The following is a 26,999-nucleotide window of genomic DNA, read 5'->3' as shown; positions in this document are numbered from 1 at the left end:
GATTCCCACTCCATTTTCTGTGGATGTGGTCCCTGGCATACTCTCATCCACAGCTGGACAAAGCCACATAATAGGAAACCAGTGGACCAACAACCTTATATCAAAAATTTTTTGGACCATAAATCTCACAATGTTGTGTGGGGAAAAAGTGAAATCCTCAAGAATTATTTTAATATCTACAGTCCTTATTCACTAAACACAACAAAACCCTAGGCAAAACTACTGGTTAGACCATTATTAACAACAGTTTTCACCACTGAGTAACATGGACTTCAACTGCACTCATAAGAACCAGGTTTCAATTGCTTATAAGGCTAAATTATACTTCACTGAACTGGAAAAGTGAATATTCACCTCACTGTGATTTTTACTAGGCACTTTGCTAGGACTGCTGCCTGTGAGTTTTTATGATTCCTTAAAAAAAATATATATATATATATGTGTGTGTGTGTGTGTGTGTGTGTCAGAAAGATAAATCAGCCAAAAATGAAGCACTTCTGGGAGCAGGGTGTGGGAAAATATATTGTTCAACCCTTGTGAGCTCCCATGTTTGTATGACGTGAAGACTTCGTATTAGGCAGAAGACGAATTCTGTGGGCTGACAATATCCTTTTCATTGTCTCTTTGTTCTCAAGTTGCAAACTTTTGAAAAAATCATAGGCACCAGATGCTTACAAGACAGTTTTTTAGATTCTAATGGATAAACCAAAGAGCCCACCTTTGCTCTTAAGTCCACTGTAGGCCTAAATGTTAGTCTAACCAGTACCAGTGGCTCTGTTAGCCAGAAAAAATTTGGATGTTCAAAAGATCTGCAATAAAAAATATAAATCAGGTAAGTACTTTCAGTTTTTGTTATTACAATTATTATTATTATTACTAAGCTTCTGTTATGGAATTGCTGTAACTTCAGGCTAGCCATATATTGAGCAGATGGAATAAATAAGATCAGGTAAGTGATCATGTAAGAAACTAAACTGAAAAGCACTGGAGATGTATTTAATTAATAGAATGAAGTGAGAATAGGCACTTAGCAAAGCATCAAGGATATTAAGAAAAGTGCAGGTTAGGGAACTATATTTACTTATACTGGGGAAAAAAAAAATGTAGAGCCTGTGACTGAGATGCCCAACATTTTTAAGTAAGGCAATTATTAAACTGTTAGAGTTTCTGTGATTTCAGTTTTGAAGATCATATCGTATATTCGTTGTTCCTTACAAAATAGTACACCTTAAAAGACTGCGTCTTCCTTGAAGCCAAAGTTCCATATGTAAAAAAATAAAAGCAGTATCTATCATTCAGGGGCTAAGTAGCATTTTCTCTGCAATTGCTAATCTCATCCGTAGTACTGTTCTAGCAACATGAAATGATGTCTGAAACTCATTACTGATCTCTCTTCTTAATACAATATAGACAAGGAAGATATTTTCCCTGTTTCAGCACAGAGAAAAGGGGACCATAGCCACCTGCGGTCAGTAAAGTGGAACAGATTAGAAAAAGTAGGTTGCAGGTATGAGATGAACAGCAGGGTAGTAAGAGTGGAGGGGAAAAATAGAACAGAGCATGAATAAAACACTGGACTTTGGAACAAACAGCATCAAATAAATGAAGTGAAAGGGAAGAAGAGAGATGTGGCAAGGAGCCAGGATGTAGGCAGAGACAAACTAAGCTGAAAAAGAAAATGAAAGAGGAAAGTGACATTGTGAGGAAAAAACACTGAGATTGAACAAGGGAGATTGGGACTGTGAGCAAGTGGGAGAAAGGGATAAGTACAACAGAAGGGCAGGAAGGTTGGCATGAAGCCAAAGTAGAGAAAATAAAGCTTGGACGAGAACCAGGGAGAGGAGGAGGGACAGAAACTGGCTGTGCAAGGAAAGAAGGATTGGGATAAGAAGCCTAAGATGAGACACGAAGCCAGGCAAATAAATGGGACACCGAAGCAATGGAATAAAAACAAGAATGGAACAGACTGGAGGGAATGGAACAAATAAGGTTACACGTGGGAGGAATGAACTGTAAAGATTGGGCCTGTTTATAGACAGAGTTTGGAATGGAACCCAGATTCCCCAAGTGTCACCACTACCTTTCTGTAGTCAGTGTGTTTAACCTTTACTGCTTAAATGCACTTTTTAAGCCTCTGGAATAGTTTGACTAAAGAAGGACAACATAATACTGTTTTCAGCTACTTAAGAAAGTGACAAAGGTCAGTAAAAAGTTTTCTTTTCAGCTGACGTGAAGACTTAAGCAGTCCTTACTTCAAGACTATAACCTACATTTCTATTTTTCAGTCCTCCAGGAAATTAGACAGAGAAAAAAAAAATAGATTACATTGGGAAAATATTGCATGATCTTGTGATGAAAGATGTTTTAAGTTATGCTCATACAAGTTCTATATTCATGCCACAGAGGACCATAAATCTGGCACTTCTCAAAGTTTTTGCCTGAACAGTCTTTTCAACCTTGTTTATGATATACGCCTCTCCTATTTTCATATATACATACTATGTATATAAGAGATAGTTACTATTGCTGTTACTTCAAGGAAATTAATTTTAATTTTGATCGCTATGATCCTGAAGTAGTGAAATAAACATCATGTAGCCAATGCACATCTCAGCTTTAACTACATACTTGTAACCACTGAGAATTTTATAGTATTTTTGGAAATCGAGGCTGCCCCGAGTCTGTGTATGAAGCTTAAACTTGTACTTCTATTTTGTTATCATTTGGTATTGTGTGAATCTAGCTTCTCTTGCCTTAGTATTCTGTACCCGAAATTAGCATTTGAAAGATTCACAGAAAACTTCTGAGTATATTGAGAGTGAAAGAATGATATCACAGGCAGAAATCCCAAAGAGGTCTCTCTGCTTGAGGAAAATGAGTGTAATTGGATCTGAAGGGAAATGCTGCTGTTCTACCTGAGTATCATCATGAATGCCGAAGATGAACAAAAAGACTAAAGAAAAGAGGGTGAGATATGACTGGATAAAGCATTCTCGAGAGGATTTTCTGACCATAAATGAAAGATTCCAGCTGCTTGACAGAGAAAATATGTATTCCCGGAGTGACTATACTCTATTCTCTTTGAAATACCGAACAAGCACCTGCTTCTTTAGGTTCTTCTCATTGAAAATATTTGTGGAACGTGTTTGCAGAAGTCCAGAAACTGCAATCAAAGGAACTACTATAGAAATGGCCAAAGTGGAATGAGATTTAATATCATTTCCTACAAAGAGTTCAGGTATCCTGTCTACACCGTAGCATATTGTAACGATCTCTGTGGATTCTCTCCTATTTTGGGGTCAACATGCGCATAAGAAAATAGTTCATAGTTGGGTTGAATTACTAATGTGTTCCGGTAACGATAAGCAAATTAGACAACTAGTAACAAGATGTGTTCTCTCAAACTTCAGCTGTGAAATGCTGTGTTTGGATGAACTAACTAGACAGAAGGGTATGATTCAGCCCAACCAAATGTGTATTAAGGGAGAATATACTTACACATTGCCAGTTTCACACACAAATTTTAAAAATGACACAGGATATATATAATATAATAAGAAACATAAGCTAAACATCTGAGCTCACTAAACAATTTTTGTTTACTTATGCTTAATGGCAAATCCTTTCTATTGCAAGAGTTACTTTTGTAGAGTCAGCCAGCAGTTCAACAATCTTTTTTTTTTTTTTTTGATATCATGAAACTGTTAAAGCCTCAAAGCCACATGCTAAATCCATCTTGTTAAATAAGAGAGTGCAATGGAGCAAGCTTAAGTAACCCTTATAATCCACACTGCTTAACTGTTAGCTCTGTCCCTGACTCTGCTTTGGACCACTCCAACCAGCTCTCTAGAAACAAGACTAATCTTCTATAGAGAAAGCTAGCTCTAAACAATGTGAATGCGAGTCAGACTGTTCCCTGGCTTAATCCCTAGCCTTCTTTGATTTAGCAATTTAACAGTTTATACACAGGCAGGCAGCATCCCCCAAGGATGAAATTTTGGGAGAGGTAGTATTTAAGCTACTGGGGAGTCAGCTCTGACCTGCACGCCTCTGATAGCTGGTTTGAAAGGTGACATTTCTGTGATAAACAACAAAGAAACAGCTTGTGCCTGGGAAATCTGCCAAAGTACCCAAGGCAAGCGTCAGAGCTTCAGCCTATTCCCACCACAGGGAGGGTGAGTGCGTGCTCTCTTGATCACAGCAGCCCGGAAGGTGTCCAGCAGGGACAGCACTTCCAGTGCCAGACTACTAGCTGCTCACAGAGAGATCGCTATGCTAAATACAAACGAGGGCATCAGCCTGAGAAACACAAGTTCCCCTTCCTCAGTTGGTATCAGCGAGGGCATGAGAGGTGTGGTATCCCAGTGACTGTATGTCCCACTCTGGTGTGCACAGGCAATAGCCACCAATAGATCAGCACTTCCCATGCCGTATGTGAATGAGAGAAGAAGCTGAAATTGCCATCAATTAGATCAAATAGAATGTATATGCTCAAAAGGCCCTGTTAAACTTACTTAAGCAATCCTGGCACATTCTCGTTTCTTGAGGCTTGCTTTGTTGCCTTCATAATCTTATTTTGAATAGGATTTTGTGTGCCATTGATGCAGATTTGCGTGTGTTTTGAAGAGGTTATTATATTCCATCATTTTATTAAGTTATTGAGCAACTCAGACCTTAATACCACAATAGTGTCTCTTTTTAGGTATTATGTGAGACTCTCAACTTGCATTAAAAATAAAAAATTGGTTTTAGTCCTTATATTTACAGGGTGGAAAATGACAACAGTCCTAGAAACTCAGAAGTACCATGCTTAAAAATATTCCTATTTTTCAATGCTATTACTATTGTTTTTTAATGTTTGCAGCTGGCAGTATTTCGGTATCCAGTCTAGCAATGCACTGATCGGTAACCTAATCAGTTTCTGCAAAGCAAACATCATTTTACAAAAAGAGAGACTGACCTTCAGGCAGTAGCCTCAGTTACCTTATCCTATACTCAATAGCCACATCCTGTAAATACTCCTCAAACTCAGCAGTATTATCCTGTACTTCTATGCAATAAAGGAAGAAATTCTACACTGGATCTACACACTCAGGCACTAATAGCATGATTCATTTATCATTCACTTATGTTCTTTTTCAATATTGAGACTATAACCATTTGAGCAAATTGTAGATAGTAAATTTATCAGTGACTAGAATGTTTGAAACTGCTTTTCTCTCCAAATATATATAAATGTAGCTACATATTTTTTTAAAACATTAGGTAAGATATACTGACACTGAAAACTCCTAGTTATTCTCTCTTTATAAGGAATCCATTATGTTTTGCATTTGATAAGATAGGTATTGTTGTAAGTCTTTAACTGTACTGCCTATGTAGGATTTACTCTGTGCAGCTTTATGTCATTTAAGAGTGAGACATCTGCTCCATGGCCCCTTTACAATGACTAGGGAGAAGCAGAATATCCAATGTGCAATTCACCTATCCTTTGGCCTGTTTGCCCATCCTTTTTGGACTGGATTTCTCTCATATTTTGTTAAAGTGTTCAAGTTAGACATCTAGCATCTGTTAGTTGCTTATACCCTCTGTAGTCTGAGGGAGAGGCTGACCTCCAAGTAATGATTCATCCCACCTACTTTAAATGCACCTCTTAGACTTGCCTGAATTGCACCCTAGAGGTTAGTCTTCATTCTGGTAAGGAAAAGCTTTGAATTTGTATTCAAGTTGTAGTTAGCTAAATTTAGTTGAGAAGAATCCCATCCTAAATAAAACTGCTTTTGCCATTATCAAGGTGCTTGTACAAGCCAGAATTTGATTAATAGGGGTGAGTGTGATGTTTTTCACATGCTTTGCTCACTCAGGATAATGTATCATTGCTCCAACAATTTATCATATCGTTTACTGTGGAAGCTGGAGAAATAAGCTTTTTGTGATCCACTTACATTGTGTATTAATTTACAACTTGAGTTTTGTAACATTATGCTTCCAGTGCCTATATTCTTCATAAATTTCTTCCTTTACTGCTCCAAATTAAATTTTCTCACTATAAATTTTAAACTTCGGTGGATTCAATTTATTTTTTTCCATGTAAAGTGAATTAGTACCAACTCTACTCTTGTTATGATCATAGAAATAGCCATATCAAGGTGTGGGGGGGTCATTCTTCTATAGTATTTTGTGTATTTACAAACATAAAGTTTTATATGTACAGAGCGCTGTTCCTTCAGCCGAGTGTTTATGTCACTCTAAAACTACATAATAATTTCTTCATAAGAATATTACTACTCACTTTTTTCATAAGGTGATGTGTGTATGTACGGTCTATAACATAAAGCACTCCAAGAACATAATGTGCAACTTGTACAACTCGTTCAATTGCATTTTAGTAAGTTAAGCAGGTTCACCAGACAAAAAATATATCTGAATGATAAGAATTTTACAGTTATTTCATAGACAGAAAGAATTATCAGTTCACAGGACTCATAAAATATAATGATAATAATTATATATTGGATGGGGGCTGGAAGGAAAGAAATCAGCCCAATGATTGAAAAGAACATTCAAAGTAGTATGCGTCTGTAGTATAACTGAGGTGGAAGAATGCATTACAAATGAACTTTTTAAAAATGTGAATTAAAATACATAAAACTCCTGACAGAAAAGACAGTAAAAGATTCAGGGGATACTTCATGTCTATACTTTCACATTTTAAAAGACATTTGCATCTTTATTAGAATCTAAATGGCTCTGATTCTTTCATTTAAATATGAAATTGTAAGGAAGCCAGTCTATCACACTTTAAAATGGCTGCCTTTCCCACTGGAAGCACAAATGGTAGTGCATCAAACTAAAACCAAAAAGATTTTTTACTGTCTTCTGATAAAGCATACAGTTTATCACTGCAGTGAGTTTTTCAAGTGAAACTTTTAAACAAAGCCTACCACAAATATGTGTTACAAGAGGGAGAAACTGTAAGGGCCAGAGTCAAGAATTTATATTAATGACTTTCTCAGGAAACAAGAATATTTCTGGCTAATTTCTCATAGAAAACTAATTTCTCATAAATATATTTTTATTTAAAACAGATTATGTTTAAACACATCTTGACTAAGGTAATTCTCACCTTGCCATACTGTATTCTCCCAAAAAAGTAACAATGCTTGTATTTGTCTATAATTAACTACTCAAAATGGAATTGTAAATATGATATGCACACGAATTCACATTAAGGCTAAATGTTTTTCAAAATTATCATAAAGGAAATTGTAAAAACACTGGTGGCTTAGCTATTGTATGAAATATTTTCCTGACATCTCATAAATCCCTCTTGATAAAGCAATTTAAATGATTTAATTGTTTTTTTTCCACGAGAATCCACATTCAAACCATGTTTAATCTTCTAAATAAGGATGGCAAATTATCTACAATGAAAAGAAGGTATCTCCAAGTTTTATTATTAACACTACATAGGGAAGATATTTCCTCTCTATTTTGTTATTTTTAGCGATGAAGAGTACAATGTTACTTCATTTGTCTTCATCCACATGTACCCAAAGTGTTTGTACAGTGACTAGCAGAACTGATGCCTGGCCCCTCACTGACAACTCTGGGAATAGCATGAATCACTGCCACCATCACCTCAGACATAATGATAGAATTACAGAATTACAGAATGGGTTAGGTTGGAAGGGACTTTAAAAGTCATCTAATTCCAACCTCTCTGACATTGGCAGGGACACCTTCCGCCAGACCAGATTGCTCAAAGCCTCATCCAACCTGGCCTTGAACCCTTCCAGGGACAGGACATCCACAGCTTCTCTGGGAAACCTCTTCTAGTGCAGTGCTGAATGCAGCACACCACGTGGGATCATAAAAGAGCAGAGCAGGGGAGGGGAGAATCACCTGCTTCGATCTGCTGGCCGCGCTCCTTTGGATGCAGCCCAGGATATGGTTGGCTTTCTGGGCTGCAAGCACGCATTACCGGCTCATGTCAAGCTTCTCATCAACTAACACCCCCAGGTCCTTCTCCTCAGGGTTGCTCTCAACCTATTCTCTGCCCAGCCTGTATTTGTGCTTGGGATTGTCTGGGCTCAGGTGCAGGACCTTGCACTTGACCATGTTGAACTTCAAGAGTTTCACACAGGCCCACCTCTAAAGCCTGTCCAGGTCCCACTGGATGGCATCCCTTCCCTCCAGCATTTCGACACACCACCCAGCTTGGTGTCATCAGTAAACTTGCTGAGGGTGCACTCCATCCCACTGTCCATGTCACCAACAAAGATATTAAACAGTGCCAGTCCCTATACTGACCGCTGGGGAACACCACCTGTTACTGATCTCCACTTGGACATTAAACTGCTGACTGCAACTCTATGAGTGTTACAATTCAGCCAATTCCTTACCCCCTGAATGGTCCATATGTCAAATCCATATCTCTCCAATTTAGAGACAAGAGTATCACAGGGGACAGTGTCAAATGCTTTGCACAATCCAGCTAGCTGATGTCAGCTGCTCTCCCCCTATCTACCAAAGCTGTAACCCTCATTGCAGAAAGCCACCAGATTTGTCAGGCGTGATCTGTCATTAGTGAAGCCATGTTGGCTGTCACTAATCACCTCCTTATTTTCCATGTGCCTTAGCATAGTTTCCAGGAGGATCTGCTCCATCATTTTAACTGGCACAGAGGTGAGACCGACAGGCCTGTAGTTTCCTTGATCTCCCTTTTTTCCCTTTTTAAAAACAAGCGTTATGTTTCCCCTCTTCCAGTCAGTGAGAAATCTACTGGACTGCCTGCCACAACTTCTCAAATACAGTGGACAGTGACTTAGCAACTTCATCCACCAGTTCCCTCAGGACCTGTGGATGCATCTCATCAGGTCCCATGGACTTGTGCACCTTTAGGTTCCTCAGATGGTCTTGAACCTGATCTTCTCCAACACTGAGAGGTTCTTAATTTCCCCAGTCCCCTTCTTTGCCTTCTGGGACTTCAGCTATGTGGCTAGAGCTCTTGCTCGTGAAGACTGAGGCAAAATAGTCACTAAGTACCTCAGCCTTTTCCATAGCCCAGGTGACCAGGTCTGCCATTTCCTTCCAGAGTGCCCACAATTTCCCTAGTTTTCCTAAAGACTAGATATAAATAGTGATAAATCACTGACATACCTATAGAAGCCTGTCTTGTTGCTCTTGATGTCCCTGGCCAAAGTTAATTCTAATAGGGCTTTAGCTTTCCTAACTTGATCCCTGGCTGCTCAGATGATTTCTCTATATTCCTCCCAGGCTATCTGTCCTTGCTTCCATCCTCTGTTGGCCTCCTTCTTCTGACTGAGTTTGGCCAGTAGCTCCTTGTTCATCCATGCAGACTCCTAGTGTTTTTGCCTCTGAACTTGGAGAAGGTGATCCTTGAATATTAACCAGTTTTCTTGGGCCTTGCTTTTGTTCAGGGCTTTGTCTCATAGTACTCTACCAAGAAGATCCCTGAAAAGGGCAGAGTCTGCTCTCCTGAAGTCTAGGGTAGAAAGCTTTCTGTGCTCCCTCCTAGCTGCCCTCTGAATGAAAAACTGCACCATTTCATGGCCACTGCAGTCAAGGCTGCCCCTGAACTTCACATTTCCCACCAGCACCTCCTTGTTGGTGGGAAGGAGGTCCAGCATAGCACCTCTCCTCATTGGCTTCTCTATCACTTGGAGAAGGAAATTATCATCAAGCATTCCAGGAACCTCCTGGATTGCCTGTGCCCTGCCATGCTGTCCCTCCAGCAGATATCGGGGTGGTTGAAGTCCCCAATGAGGACCAGAGGTTGTCAACGCAAGGCTGCTTCTATCTGTCTATAGAAGGCCTCACCTGCTTGGTCTTTCTGATCAGGTGGCCTGTAGCAGAATCCCACTAAAATGTCCCCTGTCCCTGTCCTCCCCTTAATCCTGACCCCTAAGCTCTCAGATCCACCCCAGGCAGAACTCCAGCTGCTCACTGACATAGAGAGTGACATTCCCTCCTCACCACCTCTGCCTGTCCTTCCTAGAGAGCCTGTATCCTTTCATTCCAGCACTCCAGTCATGGGAGCCATCCCATCATGTTTCTGTAATGCCAATGAGGTCATAGGCCTGCAGGCATGTGTACATCCCTAACTCCTCTGGTTTATTGCCCATGTTACATGTGTCAATGCAGAGACGTTTAAGCTGGGCCCCTGATGAAGCTGACTTACTGGCTGGAGTGTCCAGAAGAGAGACACAGTCCAACAAAGAGCCATCAAAAAGGATCATCTCACAAAATAGCAAGCTGAGCTCTTAGAACACTCCAAAAATAATGATATTTTCCCCACTAGCCATTTTCAGTTACAAACTTTATATGTAGCGGTCTGTTTCAAACAGAAAAATACCTGACTTTATGACAAAAAAAAGCTATTTCAGGTCATCCAGAGTTAGTGTTGCAAACAAATATGTGTGTTATACACACATGCCAAATGAAAGGTTTTTTCTCACTCCATTCGAATAAGTCCTTTCAAGTCTTTTTCAATGAAACCAGGGATTAGGCTTCACACTACATAAGACTTGTAGCCGTTATATGACTACATTAGTGCAGTACAAAGCTTGAACTTTCAAGCCATCCTGAAATGTAAGAAATAGTAGCTCACGTTCAAGATTACACTCCTGCAACTGTATTACTTCTGAAAAAAGTTTTCTTGCCCTTCTGAAATCAGAACATGGGTACAGCGAGTATGTGTCTACCTGCAGTATAACATCAGGATCCAGAGGGATCAGAAAGGATATTAGAACTACAGCACAGCACGGTACAAGATGGGATGAGAAAAATAAAACTATAATACATGCAAAATGTCACTGATGCCTCCCTGGCTAACAAAATGTTTGCTCAGCATATTTTTGCAGACAATTTTCTCCATAAACTTAACCTTCCAGAAATTTCAGCATGTATACACTAACCCATACATATATATAAACCAACGATTTAATCTACTGTGAAAATACACTGAGCTTTCATACCCTTTAAGAGAGTAGATATAGAGTATCTCAATAGGAGAAATCTACATCCCTACACAGTTAACTGGTCTCAAATACACTTAAGTTTACTATTGCTTTACTACATCTTCTTGCTATAAAGTAGTATTTAATTTCTGAAGTCCAAAAAGCATTTGGAAGGCATTTATACTATTAGAATAGTATAAAAATAAAATAATGCACATACAAAAATGAAATAAAGTAATACATATACTGTAAGAAGATTCATGTATGGCATGCTAATAACCAATAAGAAATTAATCAATGTATAATGTAAGTACTGAATTGTACCCTTAAATACATATGCCAACCTAAAAATATATAACTAGGAGTTCTCTAAAGAAGGCAGTCTCAGAGCTGAATTTTTATATATATGCATAAAGTATTTGAATTATCTATGAATACCTATAGACACATCTCCTACTTTTTATTAGATATTTTTGCATGATTAGATCCTGTTCCTTAAATCTGGTCCTTAACTTGTGGTTCACTTGCAGTGAAAGACACAAAAAGGAAAAAAAAAAACAGCAAACAAACAAACCAAACCCATAAAAAAGTCATCTTGGCTTCCTATGCAGACCAATTCAAGGATGATACAAAATCAGCAGCATCCCACATCTTGTATCTCAGCACTTGCCTCGTAATTCACAGGTTTGTTCTCCCGAGTACCAAAAAGCAACTAAAATACCAGAAACAGACATGAACAAAAATCCTACATCTCATCAATTATTGGAGAGAGATTCAGCTAAATAAATGGCATTGTCTTCAGTGAGATCAGAAACAGATTTATCTGAAGTTTTTGTGAAGATTATTATGAAGTTGATATTATGAAGATATTCCAGCAGAAGCCTATACAGAATTTTATTTATATTTACTTAATTATTTAATTTACTTTAATTAAAAAAAAAAAGGGGGGGGGGAACCAAACAGAGTCCTGTTTAGGAGCAACAACTTTTTGCCATTCTGAGTTACTTTTAAAAGCACGGTTGATAGTCAAAGTGACAGAAACAGACATTAGAAGATGGCAAAATACCAAAGAAATACGGTAACAACTACAATTTAAAACATTTTCTGACGAACCCTGTACACCTACATCCACAGTGTCAGGAAGGATAGCTCTGCCATCAGAAGGAATCTGAAGAGAAAAAAGCGATTTGTATTCAGAGACACACCATGAAGCTCAGTGTTTTGTCCACAGCAGAGTATATCTCAGTCCCTCTTTGTGGAGGACAAAGACGGGATGGGATGAATTTTCCAGGAGCTGCAACAGAAACCTGACAGGAGAAAGGGCATGAGGGTGGGATGCTGAGCTAGGATGAATCAGAGAGGTTTTTGGAGGGTGTCTGTGGGTAAGTGGTAATTTGTGAGTTGTCAGGTGTGTCAGTGGTAGCTGTGGGGAGCAATCATGAAGTGGTCAGACATAAGAAAGGAGCTCTGACCATGTTCTGGGAGAGTAAGGGTGAAGGAAATGTGAAATGGTGGGATGTTGAGAGGCACAAGTCATATTTAGACACAGCCTCCAAATCCCACTCCCAGAGCACTGTTCCACAGCTCAATGTCTGGAAAACTTTGAATGCAACTACTGTGTTAAGTGGATCCTGTACATTCACAGAAATATATACAGCAAATAAGCTAGCTAAAAATAAGAGTTTGACATCAGAATATAAGAAAACAACAGACAAAAGTGCTTATTTTGGCTCCTTTTCAAATTTCAGTGCAAATTTAATTTTTTGCCGGAGACAAACTGCTGTTGATTTTAATGAGTCGTATTGGGATGATAGCTTTACGATGTTTATTCTCAAATGATCTCTGTCATTTTCCATATGCCACTTATAGTACAGAAACGAGTATGTTTTTCACATTAAAAACAGAACAGTCTCCCTGTCTTGAACATATTTGCTATTGCTACACAAGACTACCATAAAGAAAGAAAAGGAGGTGAAGAAATCATGCTTTACCTGTCCATACTTTGCAGCTAAATGTAGGGGTGTCCAGTACTGATTATCCACTACATTGAGATCAGCCCCGTGATCCAGTATCAGAGATGCAACATTCTTGTATCCATTTGCACAGGCCACGTGCAGCTGCAATACGAAAATGTCTTGAGATGTTTAGTTTAGAGTTCTCAGAAAAAAAAACATAATGCACTATTGCATATATTGATTGCCTTACAGACATAGCTGGATAAGTCACAGTAACAACAAATTCAAAACACACATGAAAGCAACATTCTAGAAAACCACCACTTAATCTTTCTTATCAGTTATAAACAAAACCCAACAAAAAATAAGAATGTCAGTTTACTGACATCTATATAAACAATTCAGTCTCACTAGACCGTTTTCATACAATTTCAAGCAAATATCCAATATCCACTTAAAGCTTATTCACTGACTTCAAGAGCCCAGGTATATTCACACATTTCAGCAGAGCTTGGCCTAGACCTAACTTTCTGGTGTGACAGTTCAAATATCCCAGATGTGAGATGACATTACTTTATTCTAAAAGGAATTCATTAACACATAATCAATCTAAGCATGTTGACTTTGCACCACAAAATCAGTCATAAAAAACACCTTCTTAAAAAATACCACAGAGATTTTGTTTCTTTTACTTGTGTTGCTTCACAAGATAATTTAATCATTTAGAGTGGAATTGCTTTAATACTTTAAATTGATTTTCTATACCACTATACTTCATTTCAGAGGTACCGTGGGACAGAAGAAGAGGGAAATAAAGTAAAAGAATGAGAGGAACTCAGGTAAGAAGGAACCTCTGGTGGTCCCATAGTGCAACTTCCCATTAAAGCAGGGACAACTTCAAAGCTATCTGTACTTTCTCATGGCTTGTTGATAGGAGTAGCAAAGACAGAATGAGAGACAAGTTACTAAGAACTGCAATGTCAAGAAAGAGAAAGAGGAAGCTCAAAAATTATCTTTGTTAATGGGTGATTTGAGAAATTGGATTCATAGAGAAAGAAATGGTAGGGCAGCATAATTTACTTAGTAATTTACTAGTAATAATCAAGTGAAAGAAGAAACACAATAAGGAATCCTACTTGAGGGAAAATTTGTCATTTGCAAATTTTAGTGGAAATTGTTTCTTATGTATGGTGAATAACTCTGTTGAGGCAGATACCTCACATGACCAGAATGGGTCATTTCACAGCGTAGTGGTGTTTATTTTCTCATGGCTCTCTGCTATGATTTCAAACATTCTCTCCACTTCCGGGAGCAAAGGAGACAAAATTTGCATTTGGAAGTTGGCAGAATGTAATTCCCCACCCACAGTCAGAAGGAATCAATCCTTGTAAACGTCAATAAGAACAGGGTTCAGTAAGACTGCAGAACAGGGGTAACCTGTACACCAAAATAATGTAGCCCAACCACATGGGTTTTTTGTGTTTGTTTGTTTTTTTCCCCTTGAAGCATTGTTAGCCTAAGAGACAATTTTTCTGAGAATTGGAACAGATGGCTAATGGCAAGAAACCTCTTGCAATAAACCTCTTACTAGAACTGTGGGTTGCAAAATCACTATAAGCATAGGAGACACCAAAAACTGAGTCCAGGATATTATTTGCCACTATTTTTTTACTTCTGGTTCAGCTGTACCTGCAGAGAGTAAGCATAAAGTTTTCTTTATGAACATTCTTGATGCAGAGGGGTGAAACACATTACAGCACATCAAAAATCTTCCCCTAGAATGGGGGCAGAACACCAATTATGTTCACCATAAATGTTCCAATTTCAAATGTACAAAAACCTCAACATTTTCCCATAATTTGATATAGCTTCAGCTTTTTGTTTTTAACAAAAGAAATTACATTTTCTATTCAAACATCAATTTGACAAGTACTATTTTAAAGAAGTTTAAAAGCTGAGAGGACAAAGGAAATATTTAATGACTAAAATCTTTTGAAGAAAAAATTATTACAGGAGAATTTATCAGAAAAAATAGTTTACCACATATCATTCTGTGTCTGTACTGCATATACACATATGTATGTGCTATGAATACAGGAGAGTGCGTACATATGTCATCAATTTTTCCTTATTGATCCTAATTTACACGTGGTCTTAGATAATGTATGAAGAAAAGATTGTTTGTGACCTACAGAGAATAAATTCCTGAGGTGGAAAAATCAGGGCTTAGTGCCACTCTTCTCCACCTTTGCTGCCACAAAGAAAGTAGTTTATGTTTGTACCAACGGGTATATATAGGTTTTCCAGAGATATACCAAAATACAGTAGAACATCGAGCTGAGAAGTGAGCTAGACTAAACATTTTTTCCCAATCTACTGCTCTCTGTTCAGGACTTATAGCACCTACTCCATCCACAAGGTACTTAATCTGCTGCTTAGCAATCTGAACTGAAGATGTAGTTAGTTCTCAGGGCAGTCCTGTGCAACAGCGCTCTTCCAAACTGGCAATGAGTCTGATGCAGCTTGTCACTGTGTTGACAAGTTTATCTTCTCGGTATGCCCAACATCAAATAAAGAATGTACTTCTGGCTATGGCTTACAATACACCTTCAGAAACGGAGCACATTCAGTGAACATAATATATATTCAATTGATTACACAGTAAAGAGTGAAAGCAAATAAATAAATAATAATAAAAAAAAAACATTATTACTTGGGAAAAAAGACGGTGACTGTCAATCAATAGGATTAAAGCAACAGACTTGTTTTTTGGTACGCTCACTTTCAAATATAATTATGTTCCTGCTGCAAACTGTATCATCTTAGATTCTATCAAAAGAAAATACATCTCATTTTCTCTTTGCAACTGGTATATTTGTTGTTTTCTCTGTGCTGATATATTTAGGGCAACAAAAAACTGTTCGCAGAGCCCTTTGATACACACACAGCTATCACAGACTGGCTGACTCCATACCCATGAATAGAGACAGAGCAGTCTAACAAATTCTGTATTTCCCACCAATTTGTAAGACAAAACTTTCACATAATACAAATCTCAAACAAAAGCAAAATGATTCACTCTGTAGCTACTTGTGGCAAGACTATGAAAGAAGTCCAGAAATCAAAGTTCAACATAAAAACTGTGCCCAAAAATATCCCCTTTGTTCACATCCCACCAAACAAGAAGAAACAAACTATCAAAATGCTTTTCTTCTGGTATATGCAGTATTGTGAAACACATTTCATACATGCATTTCAGCTATTCCTGCTAACTACAGAAAAGGTTTTATGAAGTGATAATCAGGCAAATTCTTGACTTGGTTCAATGAAGCCAATTCAGACCAAAGTGGCAATAAGAGTAAAGTACAAACAACTCGCAATGTACTGAGTTAGCAGCTTAGCTTAAAGGTAACAGGAAAGTGGAAGTTAAATTAATGCTTTTATGAATGAAAGTAAACAAAACTTGCCTCATTCCTTCCCACCCACAACCCTTCCCTCCTGTTTTTAACTACAGTTAACTGCCTTGAGGCAGCCACCCCAAAAGTCAATTGACACAGCCAATGCTAGGATTCAACAATCCCAAATATGAAGCTAATAGTTGAATATGAACACTAATAATTTAAACTCTCCACAGATGTTAAAACGTGGAACTAAATACAAATGATCTGGTATTAATTCATTATCACAGAGTGCAATTCAGCATAAATGGAATGGTTCAGTAACACATACAATTCTGATTTAGTATAGTACTTGGAAAAAAAAACAACAATTTTTTAAAAACTGATTCAACATCTTAATGATGAGAATGATCATTTCCTGATTGATAACGATGCTGAAGGTTTTATATGCAAAGAGAACATTTCACAGACATGCTATTTAGGGAAAAATACGTTAATTTTAAAATAATTTGGTAGCTGGTGTAGTAGTAATATCCATTAGAAAAAAAAAAAAAAAGAAAAGAAAAAAAATGAGAACCTGCAATTACAAATAACAAGCAAATTTAGAAGCGGGAATATTTATCCAATGATAAGGTGCAGGCTTCCTTACACTGAATCAAGACAGGACAGCTTCACGACATAGTGTTTTAGACTAGCTCAGCCAGAAGATATGAGCCTAACACAGTAATCACTCGGTGAAGCTTTAGGCCTTCTCTTACATACAATGTCAAAGATCATAAGTATCTGTTCTAGTTCTAAACTACAGAACACAATATTTATTTTTTCGTTATTGATTTTTTGTGTTGCATATTCAGTGGCCAAGAGTAAGAAAGCTGACATTAAGACACAGATATTGCACTAGCCTATTTCAAAATCTGTACTGTGCAGGGCATTGACATATATTTATTCTCAAAAGGACAAATAAGAACCAAAATTCTACACTCCTTCATGTCTTTTTGTACAGAACAGCCTAGCCTTGCATCTGCACTTCCAGTCATCATTACAGTTGAAATACATGCGTATTCACAGGGCTGAAACTCTATTACATACTGCTACTCACCAGGGTAACTCCATCATCATTCTTTTGATTCACGCTTCCTCCACTTGCTATGAGCTGTCGGACATCTGTAAGCATTGTCATAGGTCTCTGTATCTTCATTTGACGCAATGAATTCAGCTCGACACCTGGAAAAATGAAAGATCTAAAACCTTCTGCTATTCCATTCATCGGTCAAGAACACATATGATTTTGTTTCCTGGTTTTGTAAAAGGCTAGTCATCATTTAATTAGACTTCAGTGTATATTTACAGAACATGTTTACTTGCTCATATTTACCAACAAACTGATTCATATCTTTATTTATCAGTCACTACATGGATGATTTAATGTCATTCAGAAATAACAGATAAATGGTCGTGATCCCGTTAACTGGCAAGAGCAGTTGTAGGCAAAGCAGTTGGAATATCATTAAATCCACTGAACCTGTGAGAAGTAAAACAGCTGTGAATGGGAAAAAATCACTTGAGGGAAGCCACTCCAAGTCTTTAGGACTTACTGAATGAATATTATTTTTGACTGCATTCTTTCACCCTTCTGTATTCATTACAGTGCCCCAGACCAACCTCTCATATCTGTCAGCTCAACTGCTTGAGAGATTGTGAAGTGAAGCAAGTGACATTAAAACTCAACACTTTTTTATTTGCCTAGGTTATTTTTAGCCAGGATTAGTTTTCCAGCTGGGCCTGGACCACTGCAAGGCCCATAAACCTAGTGAAAATGTGGTCTGGAGGCAGGAACAAATGGGAGGGGATGAAAGGAATGAAGAGCCTGGGACCGCTTGAGTCAGCATTGCTATTGAAAGAAACACTTGTCAAAGTACAGCTTTAAAAGGAAGATACGCAAGGAAGTCTATATCCAAAAGAAAGCATGGCCTCCAGTCTGAAGAGACTTAAAATTAGAAACGGAGGGTACAACAAAATTGCTGAGTGGTTAAATTTGCAATTGGCTTTGGCTTGATTGGAATATCTAACCAAAATTCAGGGCTTGATTCTTCTGCTCATAACTTCCAGTGGTCATTTACATCCATATATAGAAAATGTAATATGAATATAAAAATCTTTCCTCTCTGCCATGGTCATGACATAACAAAAACCATACGAATAAATGATTTCTTGGTTCTCTTCCACATTTGTCAGTGAGCTGAAAAGTGACAAATAATAAATTAAATTAAATAATAAGTATGTAGCTTAAATATTTTTACTTGAATGATTCATTTCGCATTTACTTTTCAACAATTCCTGCAGGGTTTTCTTCATTACTAAAAGGACTGAAGCATGTTTCAGGGTAAAAGCATATTTAAAGTCTCATAGTTTAAAGCTATGCTGGAGCTCACACAAATGGGTATACCACATGTAGTCCAGCAAAGAATCCCATTAATTTTCTTTCTCTAACATGCTATTCTACACATTGCTCTATGTTCTGAATTTTATTTGCATGCAGCACCTTAAAGAGTTTCAGCTCTAAGGTGAAGTGTTCAGAGCAAGAACACTGTCTCGCTGATCACATTTACTTATCTCTTATTTTCATACTTGCCACCCAAATGATACTAAATGATACCAAATGTAAAACACAAATGTGAACCTAAACTGGAGAAAATGAGACATGTTCTGCACCTGGACTAAAACCTGTGCTCTTTCACATAAATTCAATTCAGACAAACATATATTTGTATTGACAGCTTAAATTAGATAACCACCCAAAAGCAGACTGTGCAAACATATATTGACTGACAGTCGCAAGACTGGGACACAATGTAGGTTTTATATATGACATTCTGAGTACCTCCTAAGAATCAATGTATTTATTCATTTTGTCAGAATAGAATTTTTTATGCCTTCATCGCATTTCACAGTAATAACTTAAACCTACCTCACGACAGTTACAAATTACTGATGTCATGTTATTTTACCTTCCCGTTTCTTCCTAGCTCCTGCTTTTTGCAACAGTAAATTGATAGTTTAACATACTTGCCCTAGTAGCCAAACTCTCTCAAATGCAGAAGTTTAAATTTCCAAAACGCTAAATAGTGAAGGACTACATACACCCCAAATTAGTCATCATTTCTAACACTGACTCTACTTGTTAAGCACATTATATAGAACAAAAAGCTGAAACAAAACTTGCCTGGCCATGATTAAGCTCTATCTAATGCTGTCATGTAAGAAAGATTAAAATATATGCAATATATAAAATATATGTATAGTTTTATACCTGATGAAAAAGGCCATTTTAAATTACTACTGACAGAATTTATGTCAATTTTTGTCTTCCTTTTGATGTCTCCACTAAGCAACTACAGTAAGTTCTGATTTTCAAGGAGAGAGGTGATAGGTAGAAATTAATGTACCTTCTGACCATGCAAAATACCATAATACCTATAACACTCAAACATGGAAACTATGTTCACAGTTTACAAATTAGAAATACCAGTATCTGATTTTCTTCAGAAAAAAAAAAAAAAAGAAGGCTGATTGATTGAAATATTGATCCTTGCCTTGCAAAGCACATTTGATAGCACCTTTGTGTACTCTCTGCAGGTCCCCAAAATACCTGACTTGAAAACTTAAGTTCACTCATGCTGAAAGAGGAATCAAGAAGAGTTCAGTCGCATCATTTGCTTTAAACGTTCTAACATACATGTAATTATATGCCCATCAGCTCAGAGAAGATGCATAAACAATGCTACACAAAAGGCACAAGTGAGCTACCTCAGTGACATGTTCCACAGGCTACATTTTAGCAATGTCCAAATGAGTTTTGAAAATGCTACAAGAACAATAGAGATTCCCTTCTGCTGCCTTTATAGAAAATAGAATGAGAACATGGAAAAAAAATATCTAAATTGCAATCACAGAATTGCAGAGTTTTGAATCCCGAGAGCTCAGGAAACGTTGGATTTGAGAGGGAAGGCTTCTCCAGTGAGGAACTGAGAATCAGCTTTACCAAGCATGTGCATGAGTCGTTCCCTGAGACTCAAACAAAGAGACTTGGTCAGTAATTGCCTTCCCTTAATCAAGTTTGTAATTCTGCAGAGTCCTCTCTCCCTCCCCAGGGAGTGATAGTTTTCATGAGTTTAGATGGAATAAAAAAATGTTACCCATACAGTAACTCTCGCAGTCTGAATCAAAGAATGACCTTCATGTTGCTTTTCAAAGGGAAAATATGGTTTAGATATTCAGCTGAAATGGGACGACAGCCAGCATGAATAGAGGAAGAAAACCAAATTGGCATGTAGTATGGGAACAGATTCACATAAAAAAAAAAGGAAAGGAAAGTCAAAAAAGAAAGGCATAGGATAGAAAATACACTCCAAATACCCTGTAAAATCAGAAGAGCTACATGTTCTCAAACTCTGCAGGAGATGAGATGGAGAAGGAATAGTTAAAATGGTAGTGACCCTGCAGAGCACAGCATTGGGTGACGAGTGTCAGTGCTGATGACAAGCAAGAGCATAACCTAAAAGCTACAAAATGTATCACTTCTCCACATTTACGAGAAACACCTGAAAAGGCCGTTTCATTTACTTTGGCTCTCTCCCCCTTTCTGGGATATGGCTATAGAACTGACAACCCAAAGGAATGTAAAAACCTCAGATAAAAAAGGGGAAAGTAACTTTCATTTAAAGTAGTAAAGCAATACATGGCAAACAGAACTGAAAATTGCTATAAAAATATTTTCCTCAGAAACATCCATTACTAAGAAGTGTCTCTGTCAGGCAGACACCTGTTTCTGTGACCAAACAAAAGCTCTGTACTTGAGGACACCCAGCAGCAACTCTTTTTCTAACTAATTTACATGTCTAATGGGCACGTAGGAGTCTTTAAGAGAGGTCAATATCATCATGTCTTGCAAGTACAAATGTATGGTATAAACCTGAAACAGCTATGAGAAGCCAATTGCTCCTCTAAATTCTTCTCTCAGTTCTCTCACCCTGCCTATATCTGCCCTTCCTGCACCGAGCTGTAATCACAGCAAGGCTCTTCTCACCCAAAGTGTTGATCTATATTCCATAATTCTGGGGATACCATACCTCAGAAGATGTTTTTCTCCTGTGCGGCACAGTACAGGATAAACATGTTCACAAATAATCAGTGAGAAAAAAATAATCATGGTACCATTCTTGATATATTCATTTTCATTCATGATACTATTCATGTGTGGCTGTTACTTCATCCAGCTTTATTTGCATAAAGTTTCAGATTTACTGGCCACTTATTAGATAGCTTTACATAGAGCATTAATTTTGTAAAATTACACAGTTCAGTAGCTCTTGTGAACATCACTTAGCAGCATTATGTGCATCTGATTTTCAAAGTTCAGGATGTGAACAGATATTTTTCAGCAACAATTATTATGTGAGAAGAGAAGCCAATATTTTCAGTATGTGCAAAAGAATGCATACCCACAAAACTACTGAGGGTATAGCTCTAATTCATTACAGAAGTACTGACTGATGGCTGTCACTGGGTTTTACATGTTTGTCTTTAAAGCTATTATTATATATGCTGTCAAAGCAAATGAATGATGTTTAGGTTATTTCTTTTTACTCTGAAAATCTATCAGAAATGAAATTCCTGTTTTCCCCTTATGTAGACATCAGAGTGATAATTCTCCCACTCTAGTGAAAAACACTGTCTCGTCTATAATATGGATGTTGATGACCCATCTAACTAAAATTAGTTACGTGAATTCAGTCTCTTCTTAATTTGTATGATAACAAAAATAACTCATTTATTTTAACAGACTGGCACAATCTCAAGGCTTAATCCTAAAGCATTCATCTGTGGAGATGTCTTGCATGTTTAATTTATTTGTAATGTTAATACTAGAATGGAGAAGCAAAACAAGTGTGTCATCACCTGGTTACTTGAGATAAGCATCATGTCTTAAACTAGCTAATCATGTACAATACTTCTGTACTCAATATTTCTCTGGAAGTTCCTAATGTTATGGTTGGATGTTTTTGTGAGAGAGCTGTACGATCAGGCTACTCAACAAGTGCCAGGGAACATGGGGCAGCGTCCTCGCTGCCCAGGGCACAGCCTCAGCATACCCAACAAGAAAATAGGCGAGGTCTGGCGATCTGGGAATCTGGGCCAACCAACAGTCCTGTGACGCCAGGAAGCCAAGACAGTGGGTAAGGGTCCAAGACATGGCTCAGGCAAGGACCAAGGGCAAAGGCCTGAGCCTGAACATGGCTCTTGAGCCAGGGGATGGGTGAAAGATCATGACAAGGCATCTCCCAACTCCATCCCACTACTGAGCGGTCCTCTCAGCTAACTGTTCCCCAGGCTACACGGCTCTACCACATCAGAGGTGGCCTCGAGCACAGGCAGCCAAACCCCTAGGAGTGTGGTGAACAGGTTGCAGGACCTGTGGGTACATGCAGGACACTGACAACTTTTTTTCTAACTTGCTGAAGGTTATAATTGGCCTTGGGAAACCTGATCTACTGTGTGGCATCCCTGCCCATAGCAGAGGGGTTGGAATTAGATGGTCTTTAAGGTACTTTCCAGCCCAAGACATTCTGTGATTCTATGATAATTTTAGGAATTCTATAAATGTTGGTCTTTTATTTCTGATGGTAACAGAATTAGATTGTTCATCAGTGAGCACTTCAAAAGGATACTAAAAGGCCATCCCTCATTTCTGATGTTCTTCACAATTTTTTTCAAATATCTGTAAAGGCTGTTAGTCAAGGAGATGCCTGTTTTCCTTCTAGAGTCACTTACAAAGTAGAACATAACCTACTGACAATAACTTAAAATGTTAATTCAAGTGCCAAAAGTCTGCACAGTGAGTTTAAAGGCTCTTCCTTTGATAAAAACATATGGGTAACAAAATGTTTCCATACGATGGATTTTTTTTCTTTAATTGACCACACATTTACATGCTGGAAGCACACAAATAGTAAGAGGAGTCTGAGATCTGAAAGTCAGTTCCTCAAAAGTTATAAAATATAAAAGCTAAGGTAGTCTATTGAAGATCATAATAAAAAATACAAAGGCCAAAGGAAGACAGATGAACACTCTCAAATACGACATTTTGGATGTGTCGCATTTTCTGTGTGGTTCATTTTTAGGACATGAAGGGATCTAGTGAAACATGAAGTTTAGTCCCCTGGTTCTCACAGGCAACATTGTCACCTATCCCTTTATCAGCATTTAATCTAGCTCTACACAGAAAATTGATTATTTGTGTGTTATAGTCCTACAGGTAGGTGATTCCCAACCAAGAAACAGAGTGAAAAGCTTTAAACTACCCTGAGGCTGTTTGGTGTTGGTTGCCTGATTTTCTGTCAACCTACTGCATCAACATTAGTAGCAGAAAACTTACAAGCAGACATTTACATCACTTTGCACATGGTTCAAATAATAATAATAATAATAATAACAACTTGTATATGTTGACACTGTAGTCCATTCTGATTATAGTATGTTAGCAATAATTCCTTAAGGCCTATGAAAAGCCTTTCATAGCTTTAAACATGAAAGTCTAGAAAAGTTCTTTTATGAAATGATATTGATCTGTAGCAATGGCTTTTCTTGAGTGCACTAAGGAAAGAGTACATATTTTTTTCCCCTGTTGGATTACTACTAGATCTTTTTAAGGGTTTCTATAACACAACCTGAATGTTAAGAATATTTTGGCATCCTTTCTTTTTTTTTAATTACTAGCAATTAAAACTGGTGAAATATATACATATCTGAGATTTTCGTATTGTTCTTATTTTCATAAAAAGTACCAGTGTTGAGAAACACATGACCAGATGTATTTGGTATAGGTGTCTAGGCTTTGGTAGCACAAGGGTTTGCAGGGCTGGCTGGTGTAAGAAGAGGCAAGAGTCTGCCCCGTGATGGAGACAGCCTGTTCCAGACGGCTCCAGTGGGCCCACTGCAGGGCACAGCTGAGCCCATCACTAAGATTTGTAGTGCAGTTGAACAGATCCAAGTTAACATTAGACTAGATAGGTTGGATGCTATAAGTCAGGTAGGCATGGAAGGGAATTATTCAAGAAAGCTGTCTGGGAAGCTGAAAAAATATTTAAGCAGCTGGCTATGCCAAACTTAAGGCCTGCAGGGCTATCAATTTAAATGTGGCTTGCTTAGGCCTGTATGAAGTAAGACTAAAGTGCCTTTATACTTCCAGAAATAAGAAGGGAGGAGTTCATTAACCTATGACCTCTCAATATGTACCTAAGACACTAAACAACAAGAATGCTTATCAAATGATCATACATTGAAACACAAAATTGGAACCATCACTTATATAGAAATGTCACATTTGCTATCTTCCCTGAGATGCTTTACTGACATTTTAATGTTTCCACAAAACAGACAAATAGTAAGAAAGATAACTTAAATTCTACCTTGCTAATAAAGAAGGGAGATAAAAGAGGTTTCAGTGTTTCCTCTAAAATAACCTTCAAAAAAAGAGGAAGGAAATAATGGTTTAGCCCATATAAGTATAATCAGCAACTGGAAGCAGTAAAACTACCCCAGTGATAAAATCTGTAAGAAATTACAAACATACAAGACTTCTAAGAACTTTAATGTTCCCAATTAACAAAGTTTTCTGTAGCATCAAAACTGATTGTTCCAATCCTACTTTGTTTCATAAAAGTAAATTGATAGCTTCTTGTTTTCCTGTTAGCTGAGCTACATGGCACGTGATTTTATTTTTCTTTGTGAACTCCACCATAAAAAGCAATGACAGATGATTACAAACGTACAGAGTACAGATGATTTTACACAGCAATCTTAATGCTGTAAATCAGGCTGCACTAAGGAATGGAAAATATTAAGGAAACCTTTTAGGAATGTAGGGGAAGTACAGAGAATAGGGAAACATGCCCTATACATTGTATTTACAGGGTGAGACTATACAAGGGTGTTTCACAACACTACAGGCTGGGGATGCTATTTACTACAGGATCAGATAACGCTCTTGTGCAACAAGATCTTTGGCCGTAACATTGCTCCATACGCATGCAGGTGTGCATGGGGATTATTGCTATGATGAGGGCTTCATGAAAACAACCCTCAGAGAACCCTTTATTTTAGGCAATTCAAAATAATTCATACTTATCCACAAAGCTTTATTTCCTCCAGTGATTCCCTTATCAACTATAATGTTTTTAACTACAGTAGAATATTTAAATACTTCAGAAGATACTAATTAAATTCTAACAAGTAAGTGCAAAACAAGGTTTCTTTGTGATGCATATAGTTAGGGAAGAAGAGTAGCAGACCATTGAAGGTGATGAACCAAACTTATGATGCACCTGTTTAATGCACCAATGATCTATGGACCAAGAGTATAGGACCTGACACTAAGAGTGATTTCCTTGCCAAGTTTAACTTAACTTTTCTTTTAAGTATTCATTAACACAATACAATTTAACTTAGTTTATGTTAAAGCATATTTCTTATATGGAGACAATGTGAAATTACACATTTTTCTATCACTGCTCTTTGTTTTTTCTGCTTAATACATTTTCCTCAGTTTTATGATGAGCCCCTTAAAATGTTAATTACAGTCAAAAGCAATACTAGAAAAGTCACTTCAGAACCTGTACCTAAATTTGGAAAAACAAATGCTTTTTTCCAATACAGATGCTGTAATCTACAACATATTAAGCATATTTTATAATACAAATCTAGCTACATTTTCTCAGTGCAAAACCAAACAAACAATAATATTTTGAAATAAGTAATAAAGTTGCATATACAATTCCATTCAGAAGATTTGCAGAGATTTATATTTAACATATAAAAGCATACTCTGATGGTATACATAACTCACATGGGAAATGAAATAAAATGTAAAAATTACTTCTGACATCATTCAATTAGTTGGTTTAAAAGCTTCTGCATTACTGCCATTTTTCTGCTTCTAATTAACATTCTAGCATCTCCATATGAATGGGCAAAGGAAGATCTGACAACAGCCACTGTCACTAACCGGTGTTAGTTGTTCCAATCTGAACACACTGAAAACTTTTGTGATTCCAGATCATATTCCTCTCCTCCATCTCCAAACTAACAGAGTTGCTAACATATGTCAAATCAATATCTGTACTTTTCAGCTTGATGTCATGTTCAATAAAAACATTCCAGAATCTGAAGAGCTGACTTACCATTTTCTTCCAAGTACATCAGAAGGATGCTGCTGGATTCAGTCCCTTCTATGGCATAATCAAGTGCAATGTTTCCATTAACATCTTGCAGCAGTACATTCGCTCCAGCCTACATACAAGAATGAAAAACATTTTAAGAGTTTGCAATGAAACCTGAAAACACTGCTGGGGTTCTTATATATCAGGACCAGCTAACGTTCCCATTCAAAAATATTTCAAAGCTGGAGTTCTTAGACAGCAGGCTGATTGTAACTTGAAACATTACAAACAAAGCAAAATAAAACAAAAAAAACACATAAAATAAAGAACTTCTGAACATCAGAAAGGACTGGCTTTGCCAGGGACAGCTGACACTGTTGCCACCCTAGCTGTCCAGCCGGCCTTTACTGCACAGATGTCTGAGCTGCTCATCAGTGAGTTTTGGAA

The 26,999-nt window shown here is 37.5% G+C and overlaps 1 protein-coding gene across 4 annotated transcripts in view; it reads right to left on the bottom strand.

Annotated features, from left to right (window-relative positions):
* Positions 1–26,999, bottom strand: part of MYO16 (myosin XVI) — a 386,560-nt gene that overhangs the window by 204,106 nt on the left and 155,455 nt on the right. For all 4 annotated transcript variants that reach the window (XM_080577669.1, XM_080577670.1, XM_080577671.1 and 1 more), the window contains 3 exons: positions 26,574–26,682; positions 17,435–17,559; positions 12,974–13,099 (listed from right to left, as the gene is read on the bottom strand). In XM_080577669.1, the coding sequence (XP_080433795.1) occupies positions 12,974–13,099; positions 17,435–17,559; positions 26,574–26,682 (360 nt within the window). The remainder of the gene's footprint in view (positions 1–12,973; positions 13,100–17,434; positions 17,560–26,573; positions 26,683–26,999) is intronic.

This window comes from Anser brachyrhynchus, assembly GCF_964034855.1.
Source record: "Anser brachyrhynchus genome assembly, chromosome: 1".
Taxonomy (NCBI): Eukaryota; Metazoa; Chordata; class Aves; order Anseriformes; family Anatidae; genus Anser; species Anser brachyrhynchus.
The sequence above is the reverse complement of the archived record's forward strand: the minus strand, read 5'-3'. Positions and strand labels throughout refer to the sequence as shown.